Source organism: Acinonyx jubatus, chromosome A3 (genome assembly GCF_027475565.1).
Source record: "Acinonyx jubatus isolate Ajub_Pintada_27869175 chromosome A3, VMU_Ajub_asm_v1.0, whole genome shotgun sequence".
Lineage (NCBI taxonomy): Eukaryota > Metazoa > Chordata > Mammalia > Carnivora > Felidae > Acinonyx > Acinonyx jubatus.
The window spans coordinates 44,639,298-44,656,092 of NC_069388.1; the positions used below are offsets into that span (position 1 = coordinate 44,639,298).

A 16,795-nucleotide genomic window follows, 5' to 3' on the forward strand; every position below is an offset into this window, starting at 1 on the left:
GGAGACTGACCTCTTAACACATACCCTAAGTTTATCATCAAGGTCTGTGTGACTGTATTATACTTTCAAAGAATAAAACAGAAACACAAAGGATGACTGCTTATAGCTCACGAGTGATTCAAGTTCAGTGATGAGTAGCTACAATTTCAAGGGTAAGTGCTGAAACATTCTCTATACCTCTTATTGCTCAAGAAGACCTAGTGATAACATTCAATGCTTTGAAATTGCTTAAATCTCTCCTCTTCCAGTATCCTGCTCCCAGTGCCATCATCTTACTGCTCATCATTTTTAAATTCTATATTCGTTTGACCACTTCCTAATTAATCTGTCTCCAGGCCCAAACTCCCACTCTACACTACCACTGTTACATTTTCAAATCCATTCGGATTCCAGAATAATCCTTGGAAGGAGTCCAGAATAATCTCTGTGAAGTACAAACCAGTCATATCACTCCCTTGCTTGACATTCAGGCAGAGAACCAGGACTCTGGGTGTTCCTGCTCCCCTCCTTGCCCTCTGCCCATGGGCAGGGGTAGGGAGGCATGGGACTAGCCATATCCTTCCTACCCTGCACATCCAGGATCTACCAGAAGTGGCTGTCACTACTGATTCCTCTGACCTTTCTGTTTCAACTTAACCCACCAATCATATTCCTTTGGGAGAAATGAGAATGACTCCTCATCAAGAAATGTCAGGACCCCTAATTTACGCATGAGGTCTTTTACAAAAATATCCTAACTACTAAAATAATAGTTTTCAAACATTTTTAAATGATCACAATGATTTTGTTCAAATAATATCTAATGCAGAACCCCAACAAAAAGTGGCTGAAACAGCATTTTTGAATTTGACAACATAAGCTGAAGCTAAATCATAAAGCACTATGTAAGCCACAGAATAAAGTTCAAATTTGGTTGGCGTAATGCAAAGTCAGTGGAGAGAAGAAACAGGAATGTGACAGAATCTGATTTATGTTTTTGAAAGACCAATGTGGTTGTTGTGTAGAAGAGCTGAAACTACTGAAAATTTCAACATGTTTGATGTCTTTTCATGCACCCTAATTTAACCTGCAAAAAGCGATATGCACTTTCCACTTGGTGGGCTACCGTGATAAGGGAGTCACAAAATACCTGATCCTCACTGGTTAATCCCAGGTGCATCACAAGGTAAAAATGCACTAGGAAGTCCCTGTTTGGCAGAACGTCCTGGCGTCTGGTCATCATGGCGCAGATCAGTCTGTAGGCTTGCAGTTTGCCTTCCTTATATTCGTTTGGCAATGTCGTCGCCTGCCAAGGAGATGAGGTTTAAAGATTTAATCAGCTCCAGATGCAGAGCATTTTGACATTTCATTTACTTCTCAGTATTCCATAAGAGTTGTTTATGAAGACGAAGGATGCAGTTAGTGGCTTTAGTAAGATTCAGCTTGTCTTCAAAACGTGCAGTCTTGGCCAATTACATTTTTTAAACTCAATTTCAGAAAGGAAGAGGAAATTGCAATAAAGGAATAAACACATATCCACTTGCCTTAAATAGCCATGATGCAAACATTCTGAGTGGTGGAATCAGCACCGGTGGAGATGGAGAAGACTGGTTATCCAGGCTTATTGCCAGATTATCCCGTATCTAATTCACAAAGAGGAGAATTTTAGGAAAGGCCACACGTAGTTTATCGCAATATTTCAATATTGTGTTCCATGGCCAAATAGCTACTTCTCATTAAATTTCTACATGTTGAGTGAAAACCTACAATATGTACAAGTTTTTCTTCTACCATGAGATCTACTGCCATTTTAAATTATGTGTCTCACTTACTCTACATGGTTTTAGATTTAATACAAAACTAGGGCTTTGTTTTCCGTTGAGTGTTAATGCCTCAAAACATCCTCAACTCCAAATGATAAGGAATGGCCTAATAAGTTATACTGTATAAATATGAATCACATTTTCTAAAAACAAGAACAAAATCCAAAAAACTTAATAACCTGGGGAAAGCATAGATTATAATCAAAACCCAGAATGAAAACTGTATGTACTCTAAGATTCTACTTTTGTAAAAAAATATGTTTATCCACAGAAATAAAACTATATATTTATACTGGTTATCTCTGTGGAATGGTGATGTAAATTTTCTTATTTATACTTTTCTACATTTTTTAAATCTTGTACAATAAAACTGGTATCACTTTTATCAAGAAAATAACAAAAACTACTCAATACCCTACCCCTTAATATCTTACAGTAATATTCTACATACATATGCATTAAATGAAATAGCTCTTCTGCATTTATGAAATGACCAAACTACAAGTTATTTATTATTTATTCTGTGACAATCAAACAACTTTGTCTAAACACTGAATATATGTTCCAGATTACATTCAGTAGTTGACTGCCAACAGGGTTTTGATGTTAAATCAATGATAAATGATAAATCAATTTTCCCCTCTTAGAACAAAAGGGAATGTGGCAGGACGTACCTTTGCTAGCTTGTACCAGAGTTCATAGAGGTGGCCAAAAACTTTGGCATGAATCTTGGGGGACTGGATATTATTCACATCCCCGAGGATTCCCAGGACTCTTCGCCATAACACAGCGGCAGAGTCTGGGTGCCAACCGGTAAGGTTCCCTCCAGCAATTATACTGCAGTCATCTGCAAGGCACTCACTGCTATCTATGGAGGAAAACATGTCTGTAAACACAATCTTGATTTCATCATTACAGCCCTTTCTCTTCAGTGCAAATCACTGATGCTTGACAATGTACGTATTCAGGGTAAAATAACTAAAGATTAAAAGTGTGCAATGGCTGATGATTCCAAAGGATGGAAAAGCAGAATCAGTAAAGAAAGGTCAAGTGACTTTTCATTCTTCAAACTAAAAGGGCAACAACCTAGAGATGAGAAAAAAGCTCCTGGAGATCCTGTGAAAGGTTTTATACAGCAGAGGAGGGGAAGGAGGAGAACCCTGAGCAGGATTGGTAGGGAACAGGGCCATGAAAAGTAGGTGGCGAGGGACAGCCTCAATGCTGGGGTGATATTTGTAATGGCTGTTATTAACTCAGGCTTATTGGGGTATAATTTGTTTACAATAAATTTTACCCTTTTTAGACTCAAGGAGTTTTAAGGAGTGTATACAACCATGTAACTGTCACCAAAAACTGCCATGAAAATTAAGATACGGAACAGCCTCACCACTCCAAAAGTTCCCTTTTATAGTGAGTCCCCTCCCCTTATTCTTTGCCCCTCGCAAGCACTGCTGTTTTCTTTTCCTAGAGTTTTGCCCTTTCTAGAATGTCATATAAATCCTACAGTATGATAATGGTGTGAGTGGGTGGTGTGGGTAGCAGTGTGGATGCCGTCACCTAGCTTAATGCATGTGAGATTCATCCATTTGGGGGCTTCTTATTGCAGGTTAATCTTCCATTTTATGAATATACCATAGTTTGTTCATCCATTCACCTATTGAAGGATATCTGGATAGTTTCCTCCTGTTTTCAATGATTATAATAAAGCTACCATAAACATTTGTGTATAAGTGTTTGTGTGAATGTATGTTTATAGTCTATTTTGTAAGACCAGAATCACAAAATGGCAGACAGTATTTCTTTGCTTATTTCTTCCTTTTAGTGGGCCATATCTCCTAGTGGTGCTTGAGAAAGGGGCATGTCCCTATAGATCTCTAAGTGTTTGTTCCCTGACTTGTAGTCCATAGTTTGGTTGGGTATAGAATTCTGTGATGGAAATGCTTTGCTTCAATTTCTTTTACTTTCCTTTGTTATTAAATTTTTTTAATGTTTGTTTATTTTAGAGAGAGAGAGAGAGAGAGCAAGAGGGGAGGGGCAGAGAGAGAGGGAGACACAGAATCTCAAGCAGGCTCAAGTTCTGAGCTGTCAGCACAGAGCCCAATGTGGGGCCCAAACCCACAGACCATGAGATCATGACCTGAGCTGAAGTTGGTTGCCCAACTGACTGAGCCACCCAGGTGCCACTCCTTTGTGATTTTAAAGTCAGCAAGCAGTATTCTGAGGCTTGAAATTATTTTATGGAAAATTATTAAGTTGGCAAAATTTGTATCCTCTTTGTACCTAGTGTTCTGAAGCCTCCTGGTGTCACCTGGTCTATTTTCAGCCACTGTGTTTGCCAATTCATTAGGTCCTTTTGACTACAATATCCAGGTATTGTATTGACTTCCACTGATTTGATTTTATTTCTGCTGCCATATTTCTATTTTATTTTATTTTTAATTTAGAGCATGAGCAGGGGAGAGGGGTAGAAGGAAAGAGAGGGAAAATCTTAAGCAGGCTCCATTATCAGCACGGAGCCTCACGTGGGGCTTGATCCCATGATTCTCAGATCATGACCTGGGCCGAAATCAAGAGTCAGATGCTCAACCAACTGAGCCACCCAGGCGCCCCTCTGTTCATATTTTCAATATGCAAAAGATCTTTCTTGTTTTCAGTCTATTTTTATACTCTTGGTCCTTTTTTCATGGATACAGTATAATCTCACCTCATGAAGATATTAATAGCTTTTTAAAATTTTATTTCTTCCCAGGCTTTTTTTTTAAAACTCTAGGTAAAAAAAATTTATAGTGTTATATTAATATGTTTTAAGTGTACAATATAATGATTTCAAGAATTCTATACATTACTCAGTGTTCATTAAGATAAGTGTACTCTTAATCTGTTTGGGGGGGATGGGTTAAATAGACTTTTTTCAGACTCCTTTTAAGATCTGCTCCATTCTACTTCATCCCATATTCTTTTTTTCTAATAATTTTTTTAAGTTTATTCATTTTTGAGAGAGACAGAGCATGAGCAGGGGAGGGGCAGAGAGAGAGAGAGAGAGAGGGAAAGAGAGAGAGAGAGGGAGACACAGAATCCAACGCAGGCTCCAGGCTCTGAGCTGTCACCACAGAGCCTGACGCGGGGCTTGAGCTAAGGAACTGTGAGATCATGACCTGAGCCAAAGTCAGACGTTCAACCGAAGGAGCCATCCAGGCGCCCCTACTTCATCCCATATTCTTATATTTGTCTTGTGTTTTCATATTAGATATCTTTTTCAAATGGTTGGGGATCCTTGGCTATCTGCTCATATTTAAGAATGGTCCACAAAAAGCTGAATGGAAGCATAGTGCACAGGCATTATCTTTGGAGAGTTTCACCATGTTCTCAGAAAACCTCAGACATACATTTTCTTTGGGGCTTTTATTCCTAGAACCCAAATTCTAGGAAAAAGACTCTCTACTGCTCAGAGAGTATGCAAATTATTCCTTAGTTCCTTTGTTTTCAAGACAGCACCTCTATACTTAGCTGTTTATTGGTGACTCCAGGCCAGAAACCTCCCAATTTATTTGCTTCTTCTTCTGTGATGAAGTTCTAACTACTTCTTAAATAGACTTCCAAACAGTCTGCCCGTTTTTAGCCCCACCATTACCTCCTACTTCTATAGCTACCTCATATGGACAATTTTTTAACCCTTTTAGGAAATCTACAATAACTGCAGTCAGCTTGCTTCGTGGCTCTCCCCAGTACCAACACAGGATTCAGTGCCCTCAGGTCTGCTGATGCCTTGGCCATGTGTCATCTGTTACAACTTTTAAAAGTTGGTTACTACTGCCTTTTTTCCTGCCATCCTTGTCCTTGTGGATTTATGTCTAACTTAACATTAGACAAATGTCTAATTTGACATCCCCCATTGCTCACACCTTATGTAAGTATGATACATCTACTATAATTAATAGACCAATCTTGAAACATTATTATATCAAGCCCATACTTTATTTAGACCTCTTTGGTTTTTAACCTAATGTCTTTTATTAATTTTTATGTTCCAAGATTCCATGCAGGATACCACATTACATTTAATTGTCATGTTTCTTTCACCTTCTCTTGGCCATGTCCTTGTTTTTGATGACCTTAACTGTTTTGAGGAGAACTGATCAGGTATTTAGTAGAATGTTTTTCAGTTGGGATTTGTCTGCTGTCTTTCTCATGATAGACCTTCCTTTTGCATCATTGTTATTATTTGCTTTTGCATTTCTGAAGTGAACTTCTCTTAGCTCTGATGTATGTATGATCTTTTCCTAATATTCTTGGATTTCATTAGCTAATGCTTTTTTTAGGATTTTTGTTTACAAAAATTTAAGTTTATTTTGAGAGAAACAGTGCAAGTGGGGGAGGGGCAGAGAGAGGGGGGCGGAGAGAGAGAGAGAGAGAGAGAGAGAGAGAGAGAGAGAGAGAGAATCCCAGGCAAGCTCCATGCTGCCAGTACAGAGCCTGACTCGGAGCTCAAACTCATGAAGCTGTGAGATCATGACCTGAGCCAAAACCAAGAGTCAAATGCTTAACCAACTGAGCCACCCAGGTACCCCATAGGATTTTCATTTATATGCTTTTAACTGAGACAGACTCTAATTTTCCTTTTTCAATACTCATTTTGTCTGGTTTTACTGTCAAGGTGTCACAAGGTAAATAACAATTTTGGGAGCTTTCTTTCTTTCTAATCTCTGCAACAGGAAAAGATAGCTTCTCTTTTATTTGAAGCTTCAGTAAAACTGGGAATTGTCCTTTATTTTTATAAATCTATTCAAATTAAGTTACTGTATTATTTTTTAAAGCTTACATTGTTTTTGTAGTTCTGTTCCTTTTTACCCTCATTATTTTTTCCTCAATTAATCCTGCCTACTTGTCTATTTTATTAATGCTTTTGAAGAGTTGTTTTTGATCATCTTCACTGCTTTCTAGTATATATGTGCATTCTCTTAACTTTCTTAGTTCATTTTTATTAACTTCTATATACTATTCTGCCATTTTTTTCCTAATTTTTTGAATAGAACACATAGATCAATAATTTTCTTTTTGTTTCTTTTGAGAGAGAGAGAGAGAGAGAGAGAACACATGAGCAGGGGAGGGGCAGTGAGAGAGAGGGAGAGAATCCTAAGGAGGCTCCATGCTGTCAGTGTTTGATTCCACAAACCTATGAGATCATGACCTGAGCCAAAATCAGGAGTCAGACACACTTAACTGACTGAGCCACTCAGGCACCCCAATAATTTTCTCTTCTAATATACACACCTAAGGCCATAGATTTTCCTCCATATAACTCTTCAGTTACAATCTAGACATTGTGGTATGTAACTTTCACTGTAGTTCTGTTTGAGGTATTTTCTAATTCACAGTTTCTTTTGGACTTAATTTATTTGGGGTGCAGTTTTTAGTCTCTTAATTTTGTTCTTTATTTCATCATATTCACAGGATGTGGTATAGTTTCAAAGTATGGACATGTGTTGAGACTTAATGATCTAATTAGTCAATTTCTGTAAATGTTCCATGTGCTTTTAAAAATCACACGTATTTTGAAGTTCAAAGTTTTTTATATATATCCATTCAATCAGGATAAATTGTATTGTGTACATCTTCTCTATTCCAATATTTTTCTGCTTGACCGATCAATTAATAAGAACTCACATTAAAATTTCCCACTATGATTATGGTTTTATTAGTAGTTCCTTGTAATTCTGTCAAATTTTGCTTCATATATCTGGAGGCTATGAAGTTCATATAAATTCAGAGCTATTACTGTCACTAATAAGTGATTTCTGCTTTAAAGTTTATGTAACTGACATATATTTAGTTTAGCTCAGTGATCTTTCTTCCCAGCTACCAAAGTATGTACTTACTTATGGTCTTCCTGAACACAATTAGGGTTACCTCTGGTAAACATCATATGGCTCGGCTTTAGTTCTTCAATGTAAAAGAGATTTCTGATTCCATGAGTTTCTGATTTCAACTGCAAGTTTATATGGTTTATATTTATTGTAGTTGCTGATCTGATTCTATTTCTAATATCTTACCTTCAGCTTCCTGTTGAAGTTGCTTTTGCTTTGCTTCTTCTTCTTTTTTTTTTTTTTTAAGTTTTCTTGTTTGTTTAAGCAATCTCTACACCGGTGTGGGGCTGGAACTCACAACCCTGAGATAAGAGTCAGCCAGGAGCCCTGCTTTGCTTTGCTTTTGAACCTCTGGAGGGAGTTTTAAGAGCTGTGTCTTGCCTCCACCACTAATCCTCTTTTTCTATTGTCTTATTACACTTTTCATTAACATAATCATCCCCAAGTTCTACTGCTTACCCCACACAAATGAAGACAGACTGATTTCTAGGCAATTAACCCCCCACTGGGTGTCATTTTGAGTATATATGTTGCTGGTGTTTTAAGGCCTAATCAAAGAAATGGAAGTACAATATATGGATGTAAGGAACTCAAGTAGAGAAATGACAAGCTGGCCAAAAGGAGCAAGAAGGAGTGAACCTGACAAGGAGCCGGGGCAGATCCAAGAACAGTTCTGTATCCTTCCAACACTGCACCCATGACAACTGCTGAGAGCTTATTATATTAGTTATGGAACGATCCCAAGACACTGAAACAAAGGATTTAATAATGATGGCACATAGTGTCATGGAAGGGCTTTCCAAAACACAGAAGCACTGTTCCTTCTTAAAGAAAAACACATCTGTATTTCTTACAGAGGAATCATATAATCAGTTAAAGAGAGACATTATAATGAGCAGATATAGTCCAAGCTGGAATTCCTACATACTGTACCTGAAAGAAAGCAGAGATAGCAAAAGCCTAATGACAGACCTTCTAGGTTCTCGAACGTTTACAAAACCTCAGAAGAGACACTCACCTTCCTAATGTTTAATCAGTAAAATAAGTACATCTGTCAGTCTGAGAAGTTATGTTGAAGGCTTAATGAGTACTTACAAATCAATATAATCCCCCAAGTGAACAAATAATATGGCTTTTATGTTTCTCATAAAGAATGTCATGATGCCTTTAATCCTTTGAGGATTAAAAAAAAAAGGTAAGGGGATTAGGTAGATGATTTACGAGCTTTGTCTCATCCTCTACCACCACCCAAAATGCAGCCATCCAAAGAGAGATCAGCTCCCAGCATTCCAATCACACTGGAACTCTGGCTGAGTAACAACTCCAAGGAAATGTAGGCCAGGTACCTTGTCACCTGTACCTCCCTGCTACCAGCCAACTAATAGATTCTCAGTTATGAAAGAATCCCATGTAGAACGTCTGTTTTAATACTGCTTTGCTCTCAGAAAAATTTAGGCCTCAATGATAAAAATCCTAGGAAACACCCCTTATCACATTATCAAGTTATGTTGAGTCCTTTAGAAGTATACGAAAGGACTGCATGCTCAATATTATTGTCACTTTTTTAAATGAATTGAAATGTTTTTGCCCAAAATTACTTCCACTCATGGCATAAGTAACAGAACAGATGCTGACATTTTACATGTAGATGGTTCCTCAGTGAAGCAGCACTTAATTAAAAATGGGGATTTGAGAGATTTCAGAAAATTTCATGGCACCCTAATAATACCAAGTACTTAGTTTATTTTCTTTTTCATGAGCAAGCTAGCATACTAGCCTAGTATCTTTCTGTTTCATTATTACTAAATGCTACAAGGCATTTAAAACATTTTATTGAAGTAGAAAGTCTTGCAAACCAATAAAATCATAATTTTTCTCCAAACACACATGATTTTAACAGAGAAATCTAAAGTATAGAACTGTTCAAATACGCAAAGGATTTTAGTCATGAAATGTCTTGGTAATTGGTAAAACAGGCACTTATGACCAGATGGAGATTTCACATGGCTGCAATTTTATGTAGACTTGGTAGAATGTTGACGAAACATTGCTGGCGCTTTGGAAATAAATTTCCCTTTCAATTTGAAAACTAAACAAAAGGCACAAACCCGAAGGCTCAACTGAAACACCTTCATTCCGAAACCAGAAAAATCAGGCCTGGATTCTGATGATCAAAAGTAGGGAAGTAGCCGGTTGGCATTCAGTTGACCACCACTATGGCCTGACTCCCCTCTTCTTCCTCATCTGCTTTACGGACATACATTATTCATTTTAAAGATTTTAGAAGGTAAGCAACCAATCCCATGGTAGTTTGGATGCGCCCACATGTCATGCCATAGCCCTATTTCTAGGAACCTGTGAATATAAATAACTTCTTTCACAACAATCATTTTCAATGAACAATAAATTTAGCTGTTATTTTCAGCAAATGTGTAATAATGTAAATGAGAAAAGAAATATAAAATTGTTAACCTGCTAGTGATGGAGTTCAAGGTTTTAGAAGCAGTTTGTTATCCTAAACATTTGGTAATTGGTAGGATTATTCAACAAGAAACAAAGATACACTCAAATTGTTTGATCATTCTCTGCATGTCCTGAAGATCAGGCTAACATGAATTTTATTTTGTACATTTATGAAGAAATTGTTCTCTTAAGAACAGAAAGTTAAATTCAGAGCTGTGATAATCCTTAAACCTTATCATATTACAGTTTGTCCTTTTCACAGATGACAAGATGAACTATTGAACTGAGTGTACCGATTCTCTATATTAGTATTTCAAAGAAGAACTAAGTATTTGGAGGAGTTAATCACAACATAGAGTGCATCATATGAAATTACCTCACACAAGTTTATTAAATTGACCTGTCCCATGCATACTCTGAAGTAGGATCAAAACTAATCTTTCCAAAGGACAGACAAAAGAAGTAAGCACCCAATTTTCTTTCTTTTCAATAAAAATAATTAAAACTAGTTCTTGTTTTAGTAAATTCAACTTACTGAAAATTTACTATTGCCTTTGACAGTACCACGCTGATGATTTCCCTTGAATAATCTGTATATTGGACCCAAAGAAACCATTTATTCCATACATGCATAAATAATTCTCAAATAGTTTAAAGGGTGTTGCAATTGTAATTTTAACAGCAATGCAGTAGAGAGGAGTAGACAGCACTGCACTAAATGCAAAACACTTTGGAAGCCAGTTCCAGCTGTGGTAATTAGTTTAGCTAGACAATATATTTTCTCTGGGTCTCAGTTTCTCCATTTCTAAAACAGAATTGAGAAGACTTGGCCTGCTTACAATAAAGAATCAGAAAGGATGCCTCAAAGTTCTTTGTAAACTGTTAAATACTTTATAAATTTACGGTATTATTATTTAAAATCAATACATGTATCTTTATGTCATTATATATATAAAGAATTGTAAATCATTTTTAAAACAATCAAAAATTTGAGAAGCACAAATTGCTACCCAATAATTTATGAAACTAAACACATGATTTTGCCAATCATTTTCTCACTGACTCTGCAAGGCTATTCTAACCACTGACAGATTTGAATACATAGATCAAAGATGTTTCCTGTCTTTTAAGGACAGCACTGAAGGATTATAAGGCAATGCATTATTCACTTATAGCTAAATGGTTTGTTTTTCTTTGTTCACGAATCTAAATTAAAATACACACATCAAATACACATTAAGTTCTTACTTCTTAGTCTTACCTCTCTCATAGATAAAAGATTTTATTCAACACCATTTTTCTATGCAAATTTTAAGAAGTTTTGATGTAACTCCATCAGCAATTTCCAAAATCATTAGAGATTCATTAAATTTTATATCATAATTAATGAAAACCAAAATTTGCTTGGTTAAAAAAAACTAAGGTAAAATTTAAGCCTTTATTTATCATTAATAAATGATTTTTAGCATTTTCAGGGCACCTGGGTGGCTCGGTCAGTTAAGTGGCTGACTCTTGATTTCAACTCAGGTCATGATCTCATGGTTCCTGGGATCAAGCCCATCATCATGCTGATAGCACAGAGCTGCTTGGGATTCTCTCTCTCCCTTTCACTTCTCCTCCCCACCTCGTATGTGCATGTGCTCTCTCTCTCTCTCTCTTAAAATAAAACAAAAAATAATGATTTTTAACATTTTAATAATACTTTTTACTCAGTTTGTGCTTTCTAGTTTGTTGTTGTTTTCCTAAGAGATATCTGCCCATAAGCATGAATATGGTGGACCAGGAAGGACTTTGTGTGAGTGTGTGTGTGTGTGTATGTGCATGTGTATAGCTAAAACTGCAGAGCACTTCCATATGCACTGTTCTGTGCACTTGACTTACGTGTTCACACATTTATTCCTCCAACAACCCTATACTGGGGACTATTACTACCCACATTTTACAAAAAAGAAATTGACAGAGAGGTTAACTTTCTCAAGGTCACACAGAAATTTCTTGGCAGAACCTGGATGCAGACCAGAAAGTTTGCCTCTGTAGTCCATTCATGAATCTTAAAAATATAATACTCTGGGGGAAAAAGTAGCAAAAAATACAGATTATGATATCATTTTTTAAAGTCTTAAAATTTAAATTAAATGGTACATTATTTGAGGACACAGATACATGTGGCAAAACTATAAAGAAATCTAGGAAATTATTACTGAAAAAATTGGGGATAGGCTGACAGGCTGATGAGAGAAGGGAAGTGACTTGAGAAAGGCCTATAGGGAACTTCACTGGTGTGGGAGCCATTCTATTTCTTAAGTTGGGTAGTAGATTCACTGGTGATCATTTTAGTACTATGGGCCATAACTTACAAATATGTCGCAGCTTATCTTATATGTCAAATATTTTATTGTAAAACTTAAAGAAAATATTAATCAATAAGCTATTCAAACTCTTTAACTTATTCTGTATTTATGATACATGTGAGTTGGATAAATTACTCTTCTCTGTTTCCAGAGTAAAGCAAATGTGGTCAGGGATGGCAAAGGCTTGGCATGAATATCACCACTTTCTCTCAGGATGGACAGTGGTTCGACATGGCTTGCTCCCTCCCTTATCTGGCCAATGTCTTAGAATGTGGAGAGGTCCACATAGGACTCTGAGAATTCATGACTGATTAGGAACAGGTGGTTGGGGCTACTACACCAATTTGGTTGGAGGTAGCACCCCATCATCATTGTGCTAAAGGATCCCTAGAATTCTTGCTACTGGGAAACTCTGGGATTCCCAATTGGTAACACTGATGCCTTTCAAACATGCAGTTACCTGTTAAGTTTGAAGCATCAGTGGGACTCAGTTGTAACCAGTGGCGGGCATCAGAGTCAGTCACAACATCTGTGGGAGTGCTCAGTTCCGGGTCCTCGTCACAGGTTGGCCATGGGCTCATGGACAGCTCTGCCTCGTTGTTATAGCCCAGAGCTGTGTCACTGCTGACACTTTCACCTGGCACAACAGAAGAACCAAAGTCTGAAATAACAAATTGCTGGAAATCAGAATGCTCCCGATTACTAACATGCAAGTAACTAAACAGTTGACGCAGCAGGAATCTTTCAGGGGATAAGGGCTCAAAAGGTGACTCTGTAGGGATCTTTGCCAACAAAACAAACCTCCCAGGTACAGGGCATTGATAGTCATTACAAGCTCCATGAATGTAACATGTCACATGAAGTGACATTCTTTTCAAGGAAGTCTTTAATTCAGTTATCCCATATACCCAAAAGATTACATCAGGTCCTTAAGCTTTCTATTGCAATATACACAGCTACAAAATAGGAGTGAGTGGAGGAAGAAGGTGGGAATTCATTTCACCATGAATGCAAGATTATTCTCCTAGCTGTAAGAGTCTAAGGATGCTTTATACATTGAGCTCAATATTTAGTCCTAAACCCAGAATCAATCACCCACACTCACTGAGTGATGAAGTGTCCAACTGCAAAAGATTTTCTCCAAAAGAAATTTTCTCCCCTTTAAACACTAAAAAGTTCTAATTTGTCATCATACAATGATGCTTTCAAAGGCTATTAAGCCATATAGAGCTATTTAGTCTGACACAAAACAGACCTAGACAGTCTACTCCTCCAAGTCTCCTGTCTACTTCATAACAGTTTTATGTGTCTACCCTTCCTGTCTGCCTACTCTTCTGTCTGTTCTTTGTATTTGCTGACCATCCCTCAGCCTTGTTGCTTGGGATTTGTTGTCCTTCCTTCACTTGCCAAGAACTACAAGTTGTCCCAGCCACCAGATAAACTGAAAGTTGCCCCAGAAACCAACCTGTTAGGTCCCTAAGTTCATCTGCCACAGAACTCCAAGCCCACAGGGTCTGAAGGTGAAGCCTAAGAGGAGCTCCTCTGCCTCTACCAAAACCAGCCTCGATTTGCAGGAACTGCCTGTTATGCAATCTGAGAAGGGCATGGCCAGGTACCTGACTTCATGGAAGCAAAGTATTAGGGCCACAGATTACAATATATAATATATCCAAGGATTTGAATCAAATTTCAAATACTTATACCATTGATTTCAATGTGCTTCTGAACCTTTTGTTCCTAGCCTGTGGGAACTTTCTGGAGAAGACCAGTTTTCCTTCTGGGTTTGTTTGCTCACCCAGCCATTGACCTTGGTTGTGCCTCTTACCTGGAGAAAGACCTGGGGTGGAAGGACAGGCCTCTAAGGCACCCATAATGGACTGGACCTGGTTTACTGTATGTGTCGACTAACCACCCATCAATCCTGGGATTCCAGGAATAAAAATGTCCCAATTCACAACCGTGACTCTTCAGAGGATAAGATACAAGTTATAAGAGAACAAAATAGATCCACTCTTAAGTGGGATGAACACAGACCACATTTCCTGGAACTTACTCTTCTGTCTTTCCTTACATTTTCCTTGTGTCTGCTGTAAATCATCTTTTAAATCCAATTCAGCAGGGCTGCTGCTTCTTCTGACTAAGATCTTCAGACAAAAAGAAATATTGCATTTGTTACAGGAAAGTTCTAATTTTTACAAGACTAAGTTTCTAGTCCACATTTATAAAGAAAAAGAAACAAACAATAATAACAGCAACAAAAAACTGAATGATGTTTTCCACTTGAAGGATATGTGTTCACAAATTACTACAATTGAATTATAAAATTACTCAAGATCTGAAATTTTTGGCTTCTTCTTTGTCAAGTGACATCCAATTAAATTGATCTACCGAGAAGGGATGCCAAATTATATGGAAATAATTTATTTTTAAAGTTTTATTTGTACTTCTGCTTGAGCACACATACATAATGAAGCCAATTTGCAGAGGGCCTAAGTTACCCAGGAATGGTGAGTGTGCAAGCAGGGAATGTGTAAATTCTATCTAGGCATCTAAAAGTCACTCAGTGCCTCTTTGTGAAATATGCAACAGACTTTCCTGAGCACCGCCTCAACACCTAAACCTTGTGTTAAATAGAGACGACTAAAAGATTTGGAGGCAATCTGCATCCTCTAAAATTTATAACTTGCTTGGAGAGACAAAACATACACATTACACATAATGATCACAGTGTACATAAGCAAAATGTGCAAGCAAACTCTCTCTAAAAGGTATGCAGAGTAAAGTGTTACCTTAATCGGCTCACAGTTACAGGACAGCTGTTCAAGAAGGCAACAGACATGAAGTGGTAGAGAGAAGGCAGGAGGGGATTCAAGGCAGGAAGCACTGAGTGGTAATCAGCAAGTTCTATGTGCAGGAAAAGAAGCTGATTATAGCAGGCCATGCAAGGCAGTCAGGCGAAGAAGGAAAATGTTAAGAAGAAAACGCAGACCACCTTCTAAAAGAGGTAGCTGCCAGTGGGCCTTCAACATCAGGCTTACAAATTTCAACCCAATATTGACAAAACAAGCAACTGTATGTTCCAGATAATAGTTTACTGTGATTAAAAATTCAACTAGAAAGATAAGTCTAGTAGTCATCTGTGGGATATATTAAAATTAAGAAGAAAACCGCTATGAACTGTTAGACTGAATAAGGAATGAGATGATAAGGCTTTTGATGGTGGAAAAGGAGAAGAAAAGATAAATAAGAAAATGCTGTAGAATGACAGACAAGAGCTTATATGAGACCTGTATATGGGAGTGGAGGAAAATTAAATCACAAAAGGATATGAACCTAGGGAACCATAGGAATGATGGTGATGAAGGAAGGAAGGGAGGGAGGGAGGGAGGAAAGAAGGAAGCATAAGGATAAAGGAACTTGAGAAGATTTCTGATGTTTTAATTTTCATATTTAGGCTAAATATCCAAAGCAAATGTACAGTAAGTGGGCAATAAAAATCTAGGAGTGAAATAGAGGATTAAGTCAAGAATGAAGATGTGAATTTAAGGTCCTCCAGTGCAAAGTGTGTAAGAAACCTAGGGTTCAATGAGCCAACTAAAGGGAAAAATATTAAACAAGCAAACAAATGAAAAGGAGGGGCTGAGATATACAATTAAAAGACAGGACAATTATTAAGCTAAAGCACAGAAGTAAGTCATGGATGAAATATCTAGAAGACTAACAGTACATGAAAAAAAATACTACCCAGCCTTAAAGAAGGATGATATATATCTAATGTGATAACAGAAATATACCCAGGATCTTTCCTCAACTAAAAAGTAGAATGTGGGTGGTTCTGACTATATGAAAGATGTTTGGAATTTCCTCCAGCTATAGAAATAGATTTTATGTAAGAATTTCAGGCTCACAGGGAAGTAGAATAAATCTCCCAGTGATCCATACTCCCCCCACAAAGTGAGTAGAAACCAGAGCAGTGAAAACAGGGCTGCCAAAAGGGTAAATCTACTATTGCCACTGCCAGTGGCAAAAGGACTGAGATTCCAGGATTAAAGGAGCACTCATGGGCTCTTGGAAGAAACAAATGCACATTGTCCTGGTGAAACTCCATCACTTCAGACATCCAGATTTCCTGTAGATTAAGATCCATCAGCTAGGAACTCATAATCAAAGATCACTGAATACCCAAGGAAATAAATCATCACGTACAAGAGTCTCAGAAACAACAAATACTAGATTTAGACCCCACTCCTACCCGCCCCTCCCCGCAAGGACTTCAGACAATCAGAAAAAGAGTTTAGAATTGTAATTTGTGACT

General features: G+C 37.5%; 1 protein-coding gene across 7 annotated transcripts in view; it reads right to left on the bottom strand.

Moving 5' to 3' along the window:
* The window catches only part of RALGAPA2 (Ral GTPase activating protein catalytic subunit alpha 2), a 312,686-nt gene that overhangs the window by 170,494 nt on the left and 125,397 nt on the right, over positions 1-16,795 (bottom strand). For 3 of the 7 annotated variants that reach the window (XM_053200306.1, XM_053200307.1, XM_053200308.1), the window contains 5 exons: positions 14,534-14,624; positions 12,941-13,141; positions 2,477-2,670; positions 1,524-1,622; positions 1,130-1,285 (listed from right to left, as the gene is read on the bottom strand). In XM_053200306.1, the coding sequence (XP_053056281.1) occupies positions 1,130-1,285; positions 1,524-1,622; positions 2,477-2,670; positions 12,941-13,141; positions 14,534-14,624 (741 nt within the window). The remainder of the gene's footprint in view (positions 1-1,129; positions 1,286-1,523; positions 1,623-2,476; positions 2,671-12,940; positions 13,142-14,533; positions 14,625-16,795) is intronic. The other 4 variants (XM_027069475.2, XM_027069478.2, XM_027069474.2 and 1 more) reach the window with 3 other exon arrangements.